Here is a 19,404-nt window from a genome sequence, read left to right as displayed (position 1 = left end):
AGCAATTTAAAATGATTTGGATTTTTTTTTAGATACAGGGAGGGACCATCTGTTGCTACACTGGCAGAGAGTGCTTTAGACATAATAAAAGAAAGTACCGCAATTCACACAAGACGCCGAACACCAAATTGATAAATGGAGATCGCTTAGGGAATAAATTGACCTTTTGTAGATCTTCACATGTGCATCGGCTAATTCCCTTTAGCTCCGTAACACGTCCCTATTTATATGACACGATATGTTTCAGGACACACGAGATTACATGTTACTCTGTGGTTTCAACTTGTTGCAATTTTTGGGTTGAGTTTAAGTCGTCTCCACGGTCATTGTTGCTCAGCTAACAACCACCACACAATGTCTAAATGCTCTAACAACCACTGCACACAATGTCTAAATGCTCTAACAACCACTGCACACTGTCTAAATGCTCTAACAACCACCGCACAATGTCTAAATGCTCTAACAACCACTGCACACTGTCTAAATGCTCTAACAACCACCGCACACTGTCTAAATGCTCTAACAACCACTGCACACTGTCTAAATGCTCTAACAACCACCACACAATGTCTAAATGCTCTAACAACCACCACACAATGTCTAAATGCTCTAACAACCACCACACAATGTCTAAATGCTCTAACAACCACCACACAATGTCTAAATGCTCTAACAACCACCACACAATGTCTAAATGCTCTAACAACCACCGCACACTGTCTAAATGCTCTAACAACCACCACACAATGTCTAAATGCTCTAACAACCACTGTACACTGTCTAAATGCTCTAACAACCACCACACAATGTCTAAATTCTCTAACAACCACCACACAATGTCTAAATGCTCTAAAAACCACTGCACAACGTCTAAATGAAAATAAAATTCTCATTTCCAAGCCACTCCCTCCTTATCTTTCATTATTGAGTCTACTGTGATGTTCTGTATGCTCTTTAATAATAAAAACATGAACCCATGATATTATGACCATATTTCACCAGTGACTGTTTGAGCTATAGTACTCTACTGCATATAGATGCTCTTTACTGACGCAAAGAGGTCTTGTTAATTTCCACCGGTGAATTATTTAGATTGAATCTGGAGATTGGCCTGGCACGACTCAGTTTGAATTACATTTCGCTCACCCCAGAGTTGTGGGTGACCAATCGGATCCCACTATTCAAAGTGAGACTTTGAATCAGTTTGTAACCGCCCCTTGGAAGTAAATCTTCCACACCGAAGTTCCAGACTAATATCACTACGCAGTGATATTAGACGGTAACTCAACCATGTGAACCTTAGTCATGATAGTTAGTTATTTCGGTGCATTTAGCAGAGCGATAATACATAGGCCTACATACAAATATTAGTGGCTGGAAAGAGGCAAAAGTTTCAAAACAAAACGAAATAAATTGGTTCAACAAGTGAAAACATTGGATACATTTAAAAAAAAATCTAAGCAATAGACAAGAAGTTAACAGTACCTGATGGCTTGAAGCCAGTAAGCTCAACCACCTGGAAAAAATAGAAACACACACACACACACACACAGATATATCAGACACTGTACACAAAGATTCAGCTGTGGAATTGACAGAACATTTCTCTGCAGCGTTACATTGTGCAACATTGTTCACATTGAGATTGTCACACTCACTTGGTTTCCGGAAACTGGTTTAAAGGTGAAGCTCACAAAGTGCTCCTGTCTGAAACTCTCTGAAAGACAAAGATATGGCAGTTGAGCTCTCTGTCTGTCTGGGCCGAGTCTCCAGCTCAGTGCAGCAGACACACGGACACACGCACGGACAGACGGACACACGCACGGACAAACCGACGGACACACGGACAGGGTACAAACCATCTCTTCCATGCCTACTGTATGTCCTGGTGGAGACAATATACTCTTCATAACTAAAATAGATAATTTGGGGTATTGTATAAACCTATGCGAAATGACGCACGCACGCATGCACGCATGCACACGCACACACACGGTTATGTTGCACTCAAGATACTTTGGGGTATTGTATAAACCTATGCAAAATGACGCACGCGCGCGCGCGCACACACACACACACACACACACACACACACACACACACACACACACACACACACACACACACACACACACACACACACACACACACACACACACACACACACACACACACACACACACACACACACACACACACACACACACACACACACACACACACACACACAAGCTTTGGCGTCACACGGTTATGTCGCACTCAAGATACAAGCATTTCATAACTTTGATGACAGCTCCAAGGACAATGTTATCATCAATTAGATAATGATGCAGTTTCTGTAGATAGTAGTAAATAGACAGGCCTACTGTACGTAAGTAGTATAGGCAGCCAATAAACATATAGCGACGTGCAAAATGTATACATTCGATTTAGATTAAATGGACATGACAAAAGCAAATAAACGGAGCTAAAAGGCAAGGCTAAAAGTTTTCAAAAAAGCTAGTCCATCCAAACAAAGTTTTCAGGTGTGACCTAATGCAGTGGTTCCTAAAGTGGGGTCATTGAGAGAGTTCCAGGGGGTCTCCAGCTAAATGATAGTTTGGAAAAGAAATGGACCCTTATGGGTCTGTAACTCTGAGAGTGTACACTCTCAGAGTTAAATTAACATTGATTTTACAATAAGAATTGGGGGTCCCAGATAGAAATGCCATTAAATGGGGGTCCGTAGACTAATGCCATGTAGAACTGAGGGTCTTTACGGGTTGAGAATCACTGCTAGAGCCGTAAAGATCCCTCTCTTATGAGGGTCCCTGGCTTACCTTTTCAAATGAGGGGTCAGAAATGTTTATATTACAATATGAACACGGAGGCACACACAAAAATGCCTTCGAATGCCAGTGGCAAAAAAAACCACAACGATTGTTGGTCATTGCTGACTTGGCCTGGAATTGTACCCGGTTTCAATGCACTAGACCCCTGGGAGATGGATGCTGAGGTGGAGCTCCACACCTACTGGACCTAGCATCAGTACTTCCCCTAGACCCCTGGGAGATTGACCCCCACCAGTTTTGGAGATATAGCTTATAGAGTAATGTCTTGCAGAAAACAGCGAGTTGAGAAAACAGGCTTAAAAGGTTCACTTCAGTGGTCTCTAACATTACACCTACAACTACATGTTTAAGCAATTATTTCATATTTACATATTTCAGCTTGACACTTATTTCAGACATGCTCTAGTATGTGAAGAGTCTGCCTGTGCTATTAACTCATTTTGGATAAAAAATTAATAAATACTTTTTTTTCTCTCCTCTGCTCTGGTGAAAAGCTGGAGGTTGGCACGATGGCAGGCTCTGGCAAGTGACAAAGCCAATTCTTCACTTTTCCCAAATTCAAGCTGTTTATCCCATTCTGACCAGGCACCCATTTTTGTGTTGGCATCATGTTATGCTTTAGCTATTGAAAAATAGCAGATCTACAAGCTCATATCGCGCCACCGAGTGGCGCGATACGAGCTTGTAGGTCTGCTATTTTTTGAAAAATCGAAGAACGACTGACATTTTTAGAATCTGATCTCGGGTCAGAATGGGTTAATCAGACCAGTGTGTGTCCGGCGGAAACCTCGTATGAATCTGATCTCAGGTCAGAATGGGTTATTAGCCAAGCTATAGGATCCGTAGTCGTGGTTGCGGCGGGTGGAAATGGCATGTAATGGTTGGACTAGTAGGTACCGTTTTTGATCACCAGGGAGGTGGAGGTAGTAGAGCTGCGGAGTCCTCCAGAGGTGTCGCTGGTCTCAGGACTGGAGGAGGGAGCGAGCGCACGGCGGCCCCAGGACATGGCTGAGGGAGCCTTCTGCGAGGGCAGGAAATTGATGGGCTGAGAGCAGTTCTGGAATGATACAGGACGGTCCGGTCAGGTTGAAGCACAACTGGTGTTCATTAAACAACAGAGAAAAGACAGTCTACTGCAGTACGCTAAGGCATATCCAGGTTTGCATATAGCAGGAATTCAGTTCTCAAAGTTAAAGTCATAGGGAACATTAGAGTTCCTTATTTGGGTTTCCAAATGGACCCTTAAGGCCAATTCATACTCCAGTTTTAGGTGATAAGGTGACCACCCAAAACTACAAAATGACGTCACTGAGCCACGGTGGTAACTGACTCACCCAAAAACATCTCTCTGTTTTTTACTAACGACTAAAGGCTCATACATAGTCTGGATATTCGGTGGTTAGGTGACCACCGAACTACAACATGACGTCACGAGCCGCGGTGAAGAGCAAACCACCGCCACCGCTCCAGCCCTTCTCTCTGTTTTTACTCACCACCGCTCAACGTTATTTCAGCTCCGGTGGTGAGCTCACCACCGAAAATCCAGACTATGAATAGGGCTCAAGACCTTATCAACTAAACCTGGAGTATGAAAAGGCCTTTACAGGTGTGTAACTCTGAGAGCAGAACCAAATGGACCGTTCCTTACGGGTCCATTTGGTCCATTTGTACACTCTCAGAGTTATGGGGGGGGGGGGTCCTTGAACTAAAGAGTTGATGAATATATGAGTTGTATGATGGTTGTATGTTTTCTTTCTTTTTTTTACTCTCACCGTGAAAGATAAGGCTTTCCTCTTTTCTTTGATCCTCTTAATGGCATTCCTCACCTGGAAGAGAGAGGCAGGTTTAACCCATTCTGGGCGGGAACCCCTTTTGGTGTTTTAATGCATTATGTTATACTTTAGCTATTGAAAAATAGCAGATCTACAAGCTCATAGCTATGAGCTTGTAGGTCTGCTATTTTTTTTTTAAACCGTGAAAATGTGGCGCAGATCTTTGAATATATATTCTTTCAGAGCGAACATGTTGAACTCAATCTCTTTGCTTCATATTTTCAGATGGGGGTCTGCGGACAATTACATATATTTTTGGGGGTCCTTGACGTGAAAATGTTTGACAACGACTGACACATTAGAAACACAGGTTTTTTCAGAAAACTCAGGATTTAGAAGGCATTTGTAGAATCGACCTCAGCTCTAAATGGTCTAACAAACACCACACTGGTATGTTAAGACTGTGCTAAATGCACAGTGTGCACGTGGACACGTACAGTGCACACATGGCATGACATCAAAACAAAAAGATACACATTCTGATGTTCAGTATACTGTATATAGTGTAACAGTGGTCAAGAAAGACCACGGTTTGAAAGTCCTCCGTCTTACCTCACTATTGTAAACCGCATACACCAGAAATATGTACAGGCCCTGTGGAGATGGAACACATTGTGCAACAGAAATGTAAGGTTGGAAGTGTTAGAAGCCGTGTTTGAAAACAAAAACATATTGAACTATAAGATTATAAATAAATATACAGGCAAACACCCTTTCTCTAGCACACCTTAAGCTACTGTATGTTGGAACGAATGAATCCTAATATCTGAATTTGCCCATACAGATAATGATAAAATACTGTATATTCTGTATCATAATTCAACCCAATTTAAATTCAATTCTAACGTAATTTCAGACTCAGGGTCTCTAGATTAAAGACAGGATATAATATAGAATGAAATGCATGAAGTTGCATATACAGCAAGATTGCATGGTGCAAAAGAGGAAAACATTGAGATTTGGTCTGGTATTGCAGATGTGGTTAAGGGCATGGTTTAATCATTATTATTATTTTTATCATTATTTATTTATTTTTTGTTTCCATTGCACAGTAGTAGGAGTAATGACATTTTGTGGCATCTTTGGTCTCGGGGGGGGGGGGGGGGGGGGAGGGGTGGGTGGGATTGTTTGTTTTTGTGTTCCTTGCTTTTGCTGTTATGTGTTGTTTTATATGTGTTTTGTTTTCTTTAACCCATTCTGACCTGAGATCAGATTCTAAAAATGTCTATTACATCCTGACAGTTTCATTATTAACCCATTCTGACCTGAGATCAGATTCTAAAAGTGTCTTCGATTTTTCAAAAATAGCAGACCTACAAGCTCGTATCGCGCCACTCGGTGGCGCGATATGAGCTTGTAGGTCTGCTATTTTTAAATAGCTAAAGCATAACATGATGCCGACACCAAAATGGGTGCAGCCCAGTCAGAATGGGTTAAGTCATTCATGATGTTAACGTGTATTATTGTGATTTTTGTCTTTAAAATAAAAAAACATTTGATAACAAAAAAAAAAACTAGCATGCATGTAAGACTCCTACTGTAGTCTCTTATCGGCCCCCAGCCGGACACCCACAGTAAATCTAAATTAACTAGGCCGCCCCGTGGGGGTCACGCAAGGGCTAGCTCATCATCCTGATTAATTAGCCCATTCTAAACGGGCACCCATTTTGGTGTCGGCATCATGTTATGCTTTAGCTATTGAAAAATAGCAGATCTACAAGCTCATATCGCGCCACCGAGTGGCGCGATACGAGCTTGTAGGTCTGCTATTTTTTGAAAAATCGAAGAGCGACTGACATTTTTAGAATCTGATCTCAGGTCAGAATGGGTTCATCAGACCAGTGTGTGTCCAGTGGAAAACCTCGTATGAATCTGATCTCAGTTCAGAATGGGTTAGAGACCCCGGAAGGAGAAGGAGGCGCGCAGGAGGCTGAGAGAAGGAGAAGCAACAGGAGGAAGAGGACCTTTACGGGTGAGTTATGGAGAGAGAGAGAGAGAGAGGGGGGGGACGGACGGACCACGCAGAGATACAGAAGAGATAGTTAACCCATTCTGACCGGAGATCAGATTCTAAAAATGTCAGTCGTTCTTCGATTTTTCAAAAAAATAGCAGACCTACAAGCTCGTATCGCGCCACTCGGTGGCGCGATATGAGCTTGTAGATCTGCTATTTTGAAATAGCTAAAGCATAACATGATGCCGACACCAAAATGGGTGCCCGTTCAGAATGGGTTAAAGAACACAAGGAAGGTTTCAGGGAACGGTAAAGGAACTGCAGTGCAGGGCAAACGTTGGGAATAAGCGAGAGATGAAAGAGGAAGTTGTTGATTCAGCATGTGTTATCAGCAGTGGTGTTAAAGTAACTATGAAGTATACACATTTCAATACTTTTACTTCTACTCCACTACAGACTTGGCAGATATGGCCATTTGGAGGGGGGGAAAAAAAGGCTATTTTGAAAATAGCAGATCTACAAGCTCAAGCTTGTTAGATTATTGGCTATTTTCTAAATACATGTCTTATACATTTTTTTACTTGTGAAATGAAACATTCTGACTATACTGTTGCTTTTGGCAAGCCTATTATGATGCCAATGGTTTTGTACTTTTACTCAAGTACATTTTGTACACAGGTCTTCTCTAACAGAGTATATCTACACTGCAATATATATATATATTTTTTTAAACTCTTTATTTTTGAATTTTTGAATTATGCAAGAGACAAACAAGGCATACAATAGAACAGAAAGATCAACAGTAAAAAAAAACAAGAGGTCATGGGATGTACAGCAACAACAATACATATTACAGACTTTTGGATTCCTTACAATCATTGACAATCGGAAAAGACACAGCCCATATTCACTCCATATCCACCCCCCCCCCCCCAGCTAAATACTCTGTCCATTTCTCCCATCTTCTTTCACCCAGCTCTTTTTGCAGTCTTAAAGAATAGGTCATCTGCTCTAAGTTCACAATGTTGATACAGTAAATAGGTCAGCAGTAGGACAGTTCTTTTGTAACCAATTTCTTGTACTAGCTTTTTTTGCTTGCTACCAGTAAAATGAAGTAAGTAGGAGTCATCCTGAATTAGCCCATCTTGGAGTTGTCCTATACACTGCAATATTGATACTTTTACTAAAGTAAAACACAGGAGTATATACTTCTTCCATCCCTGGTTATCAGGGTGAGATGACGAGGGTGAAACCCATTCTTTTTCTTCTTCTGGAAAATGTCTTTTAAATACATTTTATGTAACTATGTAATATTTTACTGTCCAGTAAAGCCCTTTAACATGTCTGTTGGTCTCCAGCTGTCACCGGACAGCGATAAGATAACAATGAATAACTTTGGAGGGGAGTTACCTGTAGGCTGCAAACGCACGCACGCACGCACGCACGCACGCACGCACGCACGCACGCACGCACGCACGCACGCACGCACGCACTCAAGACCCAAAAGAGAGATTACACGTTTGTCCAGGACCCATACTAGTGAAAATAGACGAGATCTACAAGTGCTCGTTGAGAGCTTGTAGATCATTTGATACAAAAAATGTTTGTCTGAGTAAGGAGTATAAGCTGCTATTTCAGTTCACGGAAACATATTTTATTTTTGTATTTCCTTTTCTGCTATAAGCAACAAGCTATACACTATATGCTTAGATGTTATCTATTTATATTAGGATAAATGTGCTACGAAACGAAAGGCTCCGCTCATGATAAGAGCTTCTTCCGTTGCTCCAGACTGTACGACGGAAGCATTTTTAGAAATACAGTATGCGAGAGGCAACAGTCTGGCAGCGCGAGACTCTAGGGTGAGAGTTTAGTGTTTACCTGGAAAGCATTGAGGGCGATGAAGACGTAAGCCACCACTATGGAGAGATGCACCAGGACTCCACACAGCCAGGTCAGGCCCAACACCGGCAGCAGGATGAGCACCGGACGCGTCACCGCCCTGGACACATGGAGCGGGGACACTTATTCACCCATTCATCCATTCTGGGCGGGAACCCCTTTTGGTGTTTTAAGCATTGTGTTATGCTTTAGCAGTTGAAAAATAGCAGATCTACAAGCTCATAGCGCGGCACCAAGTGCCACACTATGAGCTTGTAGGTCTGCTATTTTTGAAAAATGTGGCGCAAATCTTTTAATATTATATTCTTTCAGAACGAACATTTTTAACTCAAATCTTTGCTTCTGGGGGGGGGGGGGGGGGTCCCTGGAACAACATATTTTCAGATGGGGGTCAGCTGCCAATTACATATATTTTTGGGGGTCCTTGACGTGAAATATTGAGCACCACCGAAACATAGGAATTAGAAGACATTTTTTTATTTTGACGTCAGGCCTAAATTAGACATGCATGAGGCCCATTCTGTGCTTCTCAGACATTTCCATAATTCGAAATTATTCAAAACTTTCAAGATTCAAAATGTAACAAAAAAGAATAGCAGATATACAAGCTTATACACAGCACAGCTCAAAGCTTGTATAGAGTTGCTATGTTTTAATAGCCAACGCTAAAATATAAAATGATACACACACATACAGGCATGGATCACACATGCACGCACGAACACGAACACACACACACACACACACACACGCACACACACACGCATGCAATGCCATTCTTGTTTGATAGACACAATATTTCAAACTGTGTTGTTGCAAATTCAGAGATTACTTTAGTTTTACTCATTTTTCACTTTTTATCAACTTTAACAGATACTGTACACTGTACAGTAGCACGTCGTGCAGAATGCAGCGTGGGAACTTCACAAGGCATCCCCCCCCCCCCCTTTTTATAACCACTCATCTATACTCAGTAAAACGGACCCGAGTTGGTGCTGTACTAGCCTCGGTACCAGGCTTTCATTTTTGTTGGTGCAAAAATGTAAAGCCTGGAGGAACGCATTGGCCGCTCTGGTCTAAAAGTGGGAGTCAACCCTTCCGGGTGGGCGTCGCTCCAAATGATGTGACGTAGAGCTGCACTAGGGGGGAGAGGAGGGGCCGGGGGTGACAGACAGATCGATGAGATCCAATCAGGGCGTGCGCAAATCTGAGCCGCGACCCGCCCCCTCTAGACCAGAAACCTAACACGTTAGCTCAGGCTAGTGCTGTACTTGTTCTCCCTATTTTCCATCTACACCAAAGTGAGCTTGTAAATGTCCGTCTCTTTTCAACGAATATCCCCCCCCCCGGGCATACCAGGGCTGAAGTAGTTATAGTAATTAACATCTCCTCCTCCAAATGTCATCATGAGTTGTTTGATTGATTGATTGATTGATAACTGTATTAGACTTGTTTACATAAGGGTCCGGGATGTCGGAATTTTCAATTCATCAGACATTTCGACTGCACACCGTCACACACACACTCTCTTTGCAGTCGCCCTTTCAATCATCTTGGTGCTTAAATTGGCACACACACACACACACACACACACACACACACACACACACACACACACACACACACACACACACACACACACACACACACACACACACACACACACACACACACACACACACACACACACACACACACACACACACACACACACACCTTTGTTCTTGCCGTCATTGTTGCCACTATACTGCTGCACCTGGGTGCGTGGACTGGGTTCTCACTCAGCATTGTGACCACAAGGACAAAGGAAGCACTTCCTTTCCTAGCCTTTCATTTTTTTATTTCTTTTTAAATCACATTGTACACTCCAAACCGCAGGGCCATAACTCGTATACTCCAGAGCAGAGGGCTACTCTGAGATCCCCAGGGAGGGAATGATAATGTCACGGAATCCATATAAGCAACCAGAAGGACTCTAAGGGAAGAGTGGGCACCTCCAGGTTGATTTTTTCCCCCCCAAAAAAATATGTTTTAATATAAAACGATATTTGCTGAATCCATTCAGCAACCAGGACGACGCTAAGGAAGGAGTGGGCACCTCCAAGTTGATTTTTTCCCCCAAAGAAAATATTTTTTTATATAATACGATATTTGGAAAATGGAAAACAATGTAGTTTTAAAAAATGGTTCTGGTGACTGACATTGTCATACAGTAGGTGAGGGGAACCAAGGACAGGTGTTTTAAATGAAAATGTTGTTTGAAATTACAAGGGGTTTCAGTGGCGGTTGGAAGGTCCCACGGGCCCCGAGGCGAGATTGACAGCCCGGGCCCTACCCCAAATCCATCTACTCTAGTACTCTAACGTGCAGCCAAGCAGCCCAGGTTAAACCCTCTATTTCCTGCCTGCGCCGTGAAGGGCCCTTCACAATAAAGCGTCTCCCTTTAACTCCCAATGAACTACATTTTACACTGCTTATTATTGACAGGAAATGTAGTCTTAGTTGCGGTAACTTAACAGCGTGTTTGTGGGAGAGAGAGCCAGAGAGAGAGAGAGAGAGAGAGAGAGTATACAGTTTACTACCACGCATCGGAGCGGCCGGCCGGCCGGGCCCCCCACCCTCCCGGGCCCTAAGGCGACTGCCTCGCCTATATCGCCGCCCCTGAGGGGTTTACATGGGAAGGGGGAGACTATAGAAAATATCTCTTTCATACCTCTTCACCAAAAATAGCTGATCTCCAAGCTCACAACTCATTGTGGGCTTGCAGAGCTGCTATTTTTGCAGATTGTTAGCCCCATAATAAGGATGCATAGGGTGATTATAACGACTTAATCGTATCGTTTTCAGTATCTGGTATCATTTGATTTTGATAATGGGGGTTTACATTACATTGATCCAATCAGAACAGAACGGAAAAAGTACTCACATGTTTTTGTGTAATTTGTAATTTGTGTAATTGTGTAATTAAGTAAATGCACAAAAGTATCAGCATCAAAATATACTATAAGTACCAAAAGTACTTAATGTGCAGAATGTCACATTTTCACAAGTTCAAATTGCATAAATCTAACCTAATCCCGTATAAATATAATCCCATCTACAAGATCACATTGAAGATCAAATGACCGAAATGGCTGAAGCGGTTAGTGTGGTTTGTAATAATAATAATACAAATCCACAAAGTAACTATAGTAACTAAAGTTCTCAAATAATCATAGTGGAGTAAAAGCACAATATTTGCCTCTGAGACGTAGTGGAGTGGAAGTACTGAAAAGCGCAAATACTTCAGTAAAGTAAAAAAAAAAGAAAAAGAAAGAAAATACCTCAAAATTAGTACTTGAGTACTTGAGTAAATGTACTTAGTTACTTTACACCAGCGGTTCCCAAAACCTTTCATGTCAAGGACCCCCAAATTGACACTAATTAGCCCGCGGACCCCATTAGAAAAGATATGCCAGGGACCCCCCATAAGAGAAGATCCTCTATAGCAGTGATTCTCACTTAGCTGGGGAACCCCCTGGAACTCCCTCAAGGACCCCTGGGGGTCCCCGGACCCCACTTTGGGAACCCCTGCTTTACACTGGGGTCACGGACAAACACATTGAAGCCTTTAGCCTTGACCCAGTGCACCCTGGGTCATGTGACCCAGGGTCAGTGACGGCGTTACAACAGATACTTTGGGATTGATGGGCCCAACACGACACAGTGAACTGCACCTCTCTCTCCGTTTAACCAGAGATTGAGACCCGACGACCCCCATCTACAAATGTCTTCTTCAATCGTATATCCTACGTACAGTACCGTATATAGAAAACCTATGTTTCTATATCGAATGCGCTCAAACTTTTTCATGTCAAGCAACCCCACCCCCCCCCCCCCCCCCCCCCCCCCCACAGCCCTCCAAATTATGTATTTGGACGTCGACCCCCATTTGAGAATAATATGTTGTTCCAGGACAGTTAAAGGGAAACTTCAGCCTTTTTGCTAAAGAATATAAATTATGTTAATGACGTTTAGAAGCTTTAGAACACTTTCCTGGGGGTCTTTATGTGTGTAATTTGTGGTTTAGATATTTAAGATTTTAGCAGTGAGCCCAGTGTCTCTGATGTCATGGACACTGGGCTCACTTCCACCCTGTACTACAATTCCCATAAAGCTTTGGTGCACTGCTCCTCCTTGTGGATAGGGGGAGGGCTGTCTTACTGAGACAACATGTAGTCCATGGTTAATTAAAAAAGGTTAGGAAGCGAAGACCGTACGGTGGACTCCATGTTTGCTCCCTGGAAGGAAAGAAACATGCGCAATTGAGAACAAGGAAGTGTTGTCTGCATATAGGCCCATTGCGCATGTTTCTTTCCTTCCAGGGAGCAACATGGAGTCCACCGTACGGTCTTCGCTTCCTAACTTTATTTAATTAACCTTGATGTAGTCCATGCAGGAAGGAAGTGAGCCCAGTGTCCATGACATCAGAGACACTGGGCTCACTGCTAAAAACCTAAAATATCTAAAAACCACAAATTACACACATAAAGACCCCCATAGGGAAGTGAAAATCTAAATCTTCTAAACGTCATTAACAGCAAAAAAGGGTGAAGTGTACCTTTAAAGCGTTAATATATCAGTATGCTGAACAATGGCGTTATTTGTAGGACAAAATGTTACACCTGTTAACACATTCTGACCGGGCACCCATTTTGGTGTCGGCATCATGTTATGCTTTAGCTATTGAAAAATAGCAGATCTACAAGCTCATATCGCGCCACCGAGTGGCGCGATACGAGCTTGTAGGTCTGCTATTTTTGAAAAAAATCGAAGAATGACTGACATTTTTAGAATCTAATCTCAGGTCAGAATGGGTTAATGCGCTAACAAGACATGTGTACACACACACACACACACACACACACACACACACACACACACACACACACACAGTCTGTTGTGCCCGGACCAGGTGTTGGGCTGATAAGCCCGTACAGCTCCCACAGGCAGAGGACTGCTGAACCGTATGACTCCTCTCTCTCTCTCTCTCTCTCTCTCTCTCTCTCACCGTATCCACAGGCTGGTTCAACCTCTCTCTCTCTCTCTCTCTCTCTCTCTCTCTCTCACACACCGTATCGACAGGCTGGTTCAACCTCTCTCTCTCTCTCTCTCTCTCTCTCTCTCTCTCACACACCGTATCCACAGGCTGGTTCAACCTCTCTCTCTCTCTCTCTCTCTCTCTCTCTCTATCACCGTATCCACAGGCTGGTTCAACCCCAGTGACACAGGGAGGAGAGAGAGAGAGGTTCAACCCCATGTCACACGGACAGTGGCGTGCACAGATAGACACTAGGGGGTGCTAGAGCACCCCCTGCCCTTTTGGCAATGTGCTCTAAAAAAATATATATATATATTTTTTTTTTTTCTTCATTTGTAGTGTGTGGACCATGCGGTGACATTGATCAAATCTTGATAAAAAACGCTTCTACTATATTATTTAGGCCCCCCACAATCTAAAGCGTTGTCAGTGGTTCTTCGATAAAAAAAAATATAGCAGACCTACAAGCTCGTAGGGCGCCACTCGGTGGCGCGCTATGAGCTTGTAGATCTGCTATTTTTCAATAGCTAAAGCACCAAAATGGGTTCCCGCCCCAAAATGCGCTGCACAAGGTGCCCTTTTTTTCACTTGAGCACCTGCCCCTCTAAATGTCTGTGCACGCCACTGCACACGGAGGAGAGAGAGAGAGAGAGAGAGAGAGAGAGAGAGAGAGAGAGGGAGAGAGAGAGAGAGAAAAGAGAGAGAGAGAGAGAGAGAGAGAGAGGGTGAGAGAGAGAGTAAGGGAGAGACTGGGGCAGAGGGAAGAGTTGTGAAGAAAAAGTATAAGGTGGGGTTGGTGAAAAGGGCCTTGCTTTTTGCATGTTCTCCACCGTGTCCCCTATACCAGGGGGTGGGCAACTGGCGGCCCGGGGGCCACATGCGGCCCCCACCTTCACTTAATGTGGCCCTCAGGTTAATATCAGAATGCTGATATAATATTGGTTCCAGCTGTTTACAATTCCACAACATGCAAAACATGACCTGCTTTAATTACTTCAGTCTAAATTTGTAGCTCAACGCTCAACACACGTATAATTAAAGGCATTACATAAAAATGTACATTTCCAGGATTCCAATTCGAATATAGCAAAAATAGCCGATCTACAAGCTCAAAACGTGTCGCAGCGCGACGCGTTTTGAGCTTGTAGATCGGCTATTTTTGCTACGACAGTAATAAATGGCCCTAGGGAGTGAGTGTGGAAATATAGTGGCCCTCTCCATCGTCAAAGTTTCCCACCCCTGCCCTATAGGGCAGTGGTTCCCAAGCTTTTCCATGTCAAGGACCCTCAAATTGACGCTAATTAGCCCCGCGGACCCCCATTTGAAAAGATAATGCCAGGGGCCCCCATAAGAGAAGATTTGTACAGCTCTAGCAGTGATTCTCAACCCATTTCATTTCAAGGACCCCCCAGTTTGACCCTGAATTAAGTTTACGGACCCCCCCATTTAATGGCATTTCTATCACTGGGACCCCCAATTTATATTGTAAAATCAATGTTAATTTAACTCTGAGAGTGTACAAAATAATGGAACCATTTGTACACAGATAGACAAAGTGAGAGGTAAGGATTCTTAATACAATCGGTTGCCGGGATTCCTTCAAAATAGGAGCTCTGGGGTGCCGGAAAGATATGGCCGCTTTTACTCTGAAGAGCCTAATGAAGGAAGTATTATGGAGAAAATACAAAGGCTAAGAGAGACTGGAGCCCAGAGAGAGAGAGGGGGGGGGGGGGGGGGGCATTACATTATGACTCACCAGGTGAGGTCAAAGGTGTGCATCTTGGAGGCGGAGCTTGGAGTGAGCATCTTGGTGCGCCGACGAGCGCTGGAAACGGTCACCATGACAACGCGACCGAGCACCACTGCGTTGACCTATAGGAGGCGTGCATCCATCAGGGTTAGCAGAATGAATGATTAATCGACACAGCAGCGATCCGGCGCCCACACACACACATCATGCAAACTGACATGCATGGAGTCAACATGCAAAGTATAATGCTGTGTGCTCACACGGGGAGATGCAAAGATACACTCTACCATTCATTTCCAATGGAAGCCATGCAGCGCCGTGAAGCTACATACAAAGCAAATCCCACGTTTTGTAGCTTTGCTGCGAAAGCTACAGAACTACAAAGCTACACGAATTGAGCTGGGTTCATCTTCCATGTAAAGCTACGCAACGACGGAAGAAGCTATCAAGAAGACAGAAGCTATCAATGTTTTAATACATCTAAATATACTACTATAAAATAAATCACACTCATGTGAAGTGAGGGGCTCTCTTATCATCACATGTCATCATACATCATCTCATTCTGTCCGATCACAATTTGCGTCCTCACTTTTGTCTTCAATGTTTGTATTTACACATGTTTGTGTTTACAAAAACCCTCAAACTGTCTATGGGAATTCACTTTGTCTTCAATGTTTGTATTTACACATGTTTGTGTTTACAAAAACCCTCAAACTGTCTATGGGAATTCACTTTGTCCTCAAAGCTGGACATAGGAGGGGCTAGTGCCCCTAAAAAAACAAAACATCAAAATTGTAAATGTACTTAGTTACTTTCCACCACTGCACACGCGCGCACACACACACACACACACACACACACGCACACACACACGCAGAATATAGAAAAAGGAACAGTGCATACCGCCAACACGAATATGACAGGGCCTACGAACGCCCAGATCATATCGGTCTTTACGTTGAGCCAGCAGTGGCTATCTGCCTTGTACTTGTCCAGTGATACCGACAGCGTAACGCCCACAATAAGAACAGGCAGTCCTGTAAAACAATGAAACAAAAAAACACAACGATTCAACACCTTCCCCCTAAATGTTAACACTGATTAAAAGCAGTATGTTTTAAAAGACAATTGTTTACACAGAGGCAGAACAGGGGCTGCTTGGCAGGCTAGTCTGTCTTATTTAGTCTGTCTGCTGGCGAACATTTGGGACAGCTGTCGTCACACAGGCACCTAAATACAGAGTGCGTGTGTGTCGGCGTGAAAGAGAACGTGGTGTTCCTGCCTTAGTCACCATCGCTGTCAGGTGGAAAAACCTCGTACATGAACGTCCAAGAACGTTACTTTTCCCGGGAATGGAAGGAAAATGGTCGGCAATAACTGTGAAATAGCAGCAGGTCTACGAACTCCCGATGAGTTCTGACGCGATGCGTTGGGAACTTGTAGAATGGCTATTTCTTTTTCAGTACTTTTGCTTGACACCACAAAGTAGGGCATTAGAAAAACGGGAAAGCATCCGTGCCATTTTAGAGATTTTTGCGTTGGCTATTCAAAAAAAGAAAACGTACAAGCTCACAGCACGTCACTTCATGCAGTGCTGCGAGCTTGTACATCTGCTATTTTTTTTTTGCATTCTTGAAAGTGTGAGAATTACTCATTTAGAAGGCATTTGTAGAATCGCCCTCGGGTCTTAACCCATTCTGACCGGGCACCCATTTTGGTGTCAGCATCACGTTATGCTTTAGCTATTTAAAAATAGCAGATCTACAAGCTCGTATCGCGCCACCGAGTGGCGCGATACGAGCTTGTAGGTCTGCTATTTTTGAAAAATCGAAGAGCGACTGACATTTTTTAGAATCTGATCTCAGGTCAGAATGGGGTTAATCAGACCAGTGTGTGTCCGGCGGAAACCTCGTATGAATCTGATCTCAGGTCAGAATGGGTTAATGAAGTGACGGGAAGAGAAAAAGTGTGAACGTCAGAGATATGGAGATGTGTGGTGTCTGCCCGTCAGAGACATTATATAATTTATATCAGAGAGATTTGGGAATGAAAAACAGTAAGCATGTAGCAGGATGTTTTTACAGACACACGGGACTCTGTCACTCTAGGGTAGAGGTCACTCAGTGCTATATCTCCATGACACGCTAACCCATTCTGACCTGAGATCAGATTCATACGAGGTTTCCGCCGGACACACACTGGTCTGATGAATCTGAGATCAGATTCTAAAAATGTCAGTCGTTCTTCGATTTTTCAAAAATAGCAGACCTACAAGCTCGTATCGCGCCACTCGGTGGCGCGATATGAGCTTGTAGATCTGCTATTTTTAAATAGCTAAAGCATAACATGATGCCAACACCAAAATGGGTGCCCGTTCAGAATGGGCTAATGACCAAAATAAAACTAATACCAAGAAAGAAAACATTTTCCTATTAGGTATGGATTTCACTGTATAAACTAAAAGGAGGTAGAAGACTCAGACTGTATAACCGTCTGTGTCTACCACCATCCAGGGCTGGACTTACCGGGCAGTTATTATTATTTTTTGCACAGGCAGGCATTGCCAATAGGCGGCAGGCCACCAGCATGATAATTTCACTGTACCTGTACCTATATCAGTGAGCGACAAATAAACCCTCTTCTATCTTGAATCCTTGAATCATTCTTGTGAGAGCAACAAAGGGTTGTGTAGTTGTCTGTTGGTCTTTGTATCATTTATGTTGTTCTGTAAAAGTGGTGGTATTAGGGGCTTATTAGCCTCGGTACCAGGCTTTAATTTTTGTTGGTGCAAAAATGTAAAGCCTGGAGGAACGCATTGGCCGCTCTGGTCTAAAAGTGGGAGTCAACCCTTCCGGGTGGGCGTCGCTCCAAATGATGTGACGTAGCGCTGCACTAGGGGGGAGAGGAGGGGCCGGAGGTGACGGACAGATCGATGAGATCCAATCAGGGCGCGCGCAAATCTGAGCCGCGACCCGCCCCTCTAGACCAGAAACCTAACACGTTAGCTCAGGCTAGGAGCTTGTTTGTTTGTGTGTGCCTCGACGGAGCGGGCGGTAGAGGTTCTGCTATCTGCTCGCTGGTTGTGGTGGGCTGGTCTGGGCCAGATTTGCGCGAAAATGACCGGGCCGAATCTTTGTCCCGGTCCAGCCCTGCCACCATCTCTTAAAGCTCGGGGAACAGATAAGGGACAACTTCTGATATTTACGTACTGTACTACTGTACTGTACTAATGCATTGGCCCCCAGATGAATACCGTACTGTACTAATGCATTGGCCCCCAGATGAATACCGTACTGTACTAATGCATTGGCCCCCAGATGAATACTGTACTGTACTAATGCATTGGCCCCCAGATGAATACTGTACTGTACTAATGCATTGGCCCCCAGATGAATACTGTACTGTACTAATGCATTGGCCCCCAGATGAATACTGTACTGTACTAATGCATTGGCCCCCAGATGAATACTGTACTGTACTAATGCATTGGCCCCCAGATGAATACTGTACTGTACTAATGCATTGGCCCCCAGATGAATACTGTACTGTACTAATGCATTGGCCCCCAGATGAATACCGTACTGTACTAATGCATTGGCCCCCAGATGAATACTGTACTGTACTAATGCATTGGCCCCCAGATGAATACTGTACTGTACTACTGCATTGGCCCCCAGATGAATACCGTACTGTACTAATGCATTGGCCCCCAGATGAATACCGTACTGTACTAATGCATTGGCCCCCAGATGAATACCGTACTGTACTAATGCATTGGCCCCCAGATGAATACCGTACTGTACTAATGCATTGGCCCCCAGATGAATACCGTACTGTACTAATGCATTGGCCCCCAGATGAATACCGTACTGTACTAATGCATTGGCCCCCAGATGAATACCGGTAGCATACTATGCAACATTCTTTTCCCCAGAGAGTCCCCAGTTCCAATATGATTATTTTGGGGAGTCCCCAGTTCCAATATGATTATTTTGGGGAGTCCCCAGTTCCAATATGATCATATTGGGGAGTCCCCAGTTCCAATATGATTA

The 19,404-nt window shown here is 43.7% G+C and overlaps 1 protein-coding gene across 1 annotated transcript in view; it reads right to left on the bottom strand.

Moving 5' to 3' along the window:
* Window positions 1-1,456: 1,456 nt before the first annotated feature.
* The window catches only part of adgrd2 (adhesion G protein-coupled receptor D2), a gene marked incomplete at both ends in the record, with an annotated part of 84,912 nt that continues 66,964 nt past the window's right edge, over window positions 1,457-19,404 (bottom strand). The window contains 8 exons of the mRNA XM_083783549.1: window positions 1,457-1,516; window positions 1,659-1,717; window positions 3,729-3,888; window positions 4,604-4,657; window positions 5,216-5,257; window positions 8,499-8,619; window positions 15,356-15,471; window positions 16,256-16,389. Coding sequence (XP_083639675.1) covers window positions 1,457-1,516; window positions 1,659-1,717; window positions 3,729-3,888; window positions 4,604-4,657; window positions 5,216-5,257; window positions 8,499-8,619; window positions 15,356-15,471; window positions 16,256-16,389 — 746 coding nt within the window. The remainder of the gene's footprint in view (window positions 1,517-1,658; window positions 1,718-3,728; window positions 3,889-4,603; window positions 4,658-5,215; window positions 5,258-8,498; window positions 8,620-15,355; window positions 15,472-16,255; window positions 16,390-19,404) is intronic.

This window comes from Protomyctophum parallelum (assembly GCF_964188405.1).
Source record: "Protomyctophum parallelum genome assembly, chromosome: 15".
NCBI classification, from domain to species: Eukaryota; Metazoa; Chordata; class Actinopteri; order Myctophiformes; family Myctophidae; genus Protomyctophum; species Protomyctophum parallelum.
The sequence above is the reverse complement of the archived record's forward strand: the minus strand, read 5'-3'. Positions and strand labels throughout refer to the sequence as shown.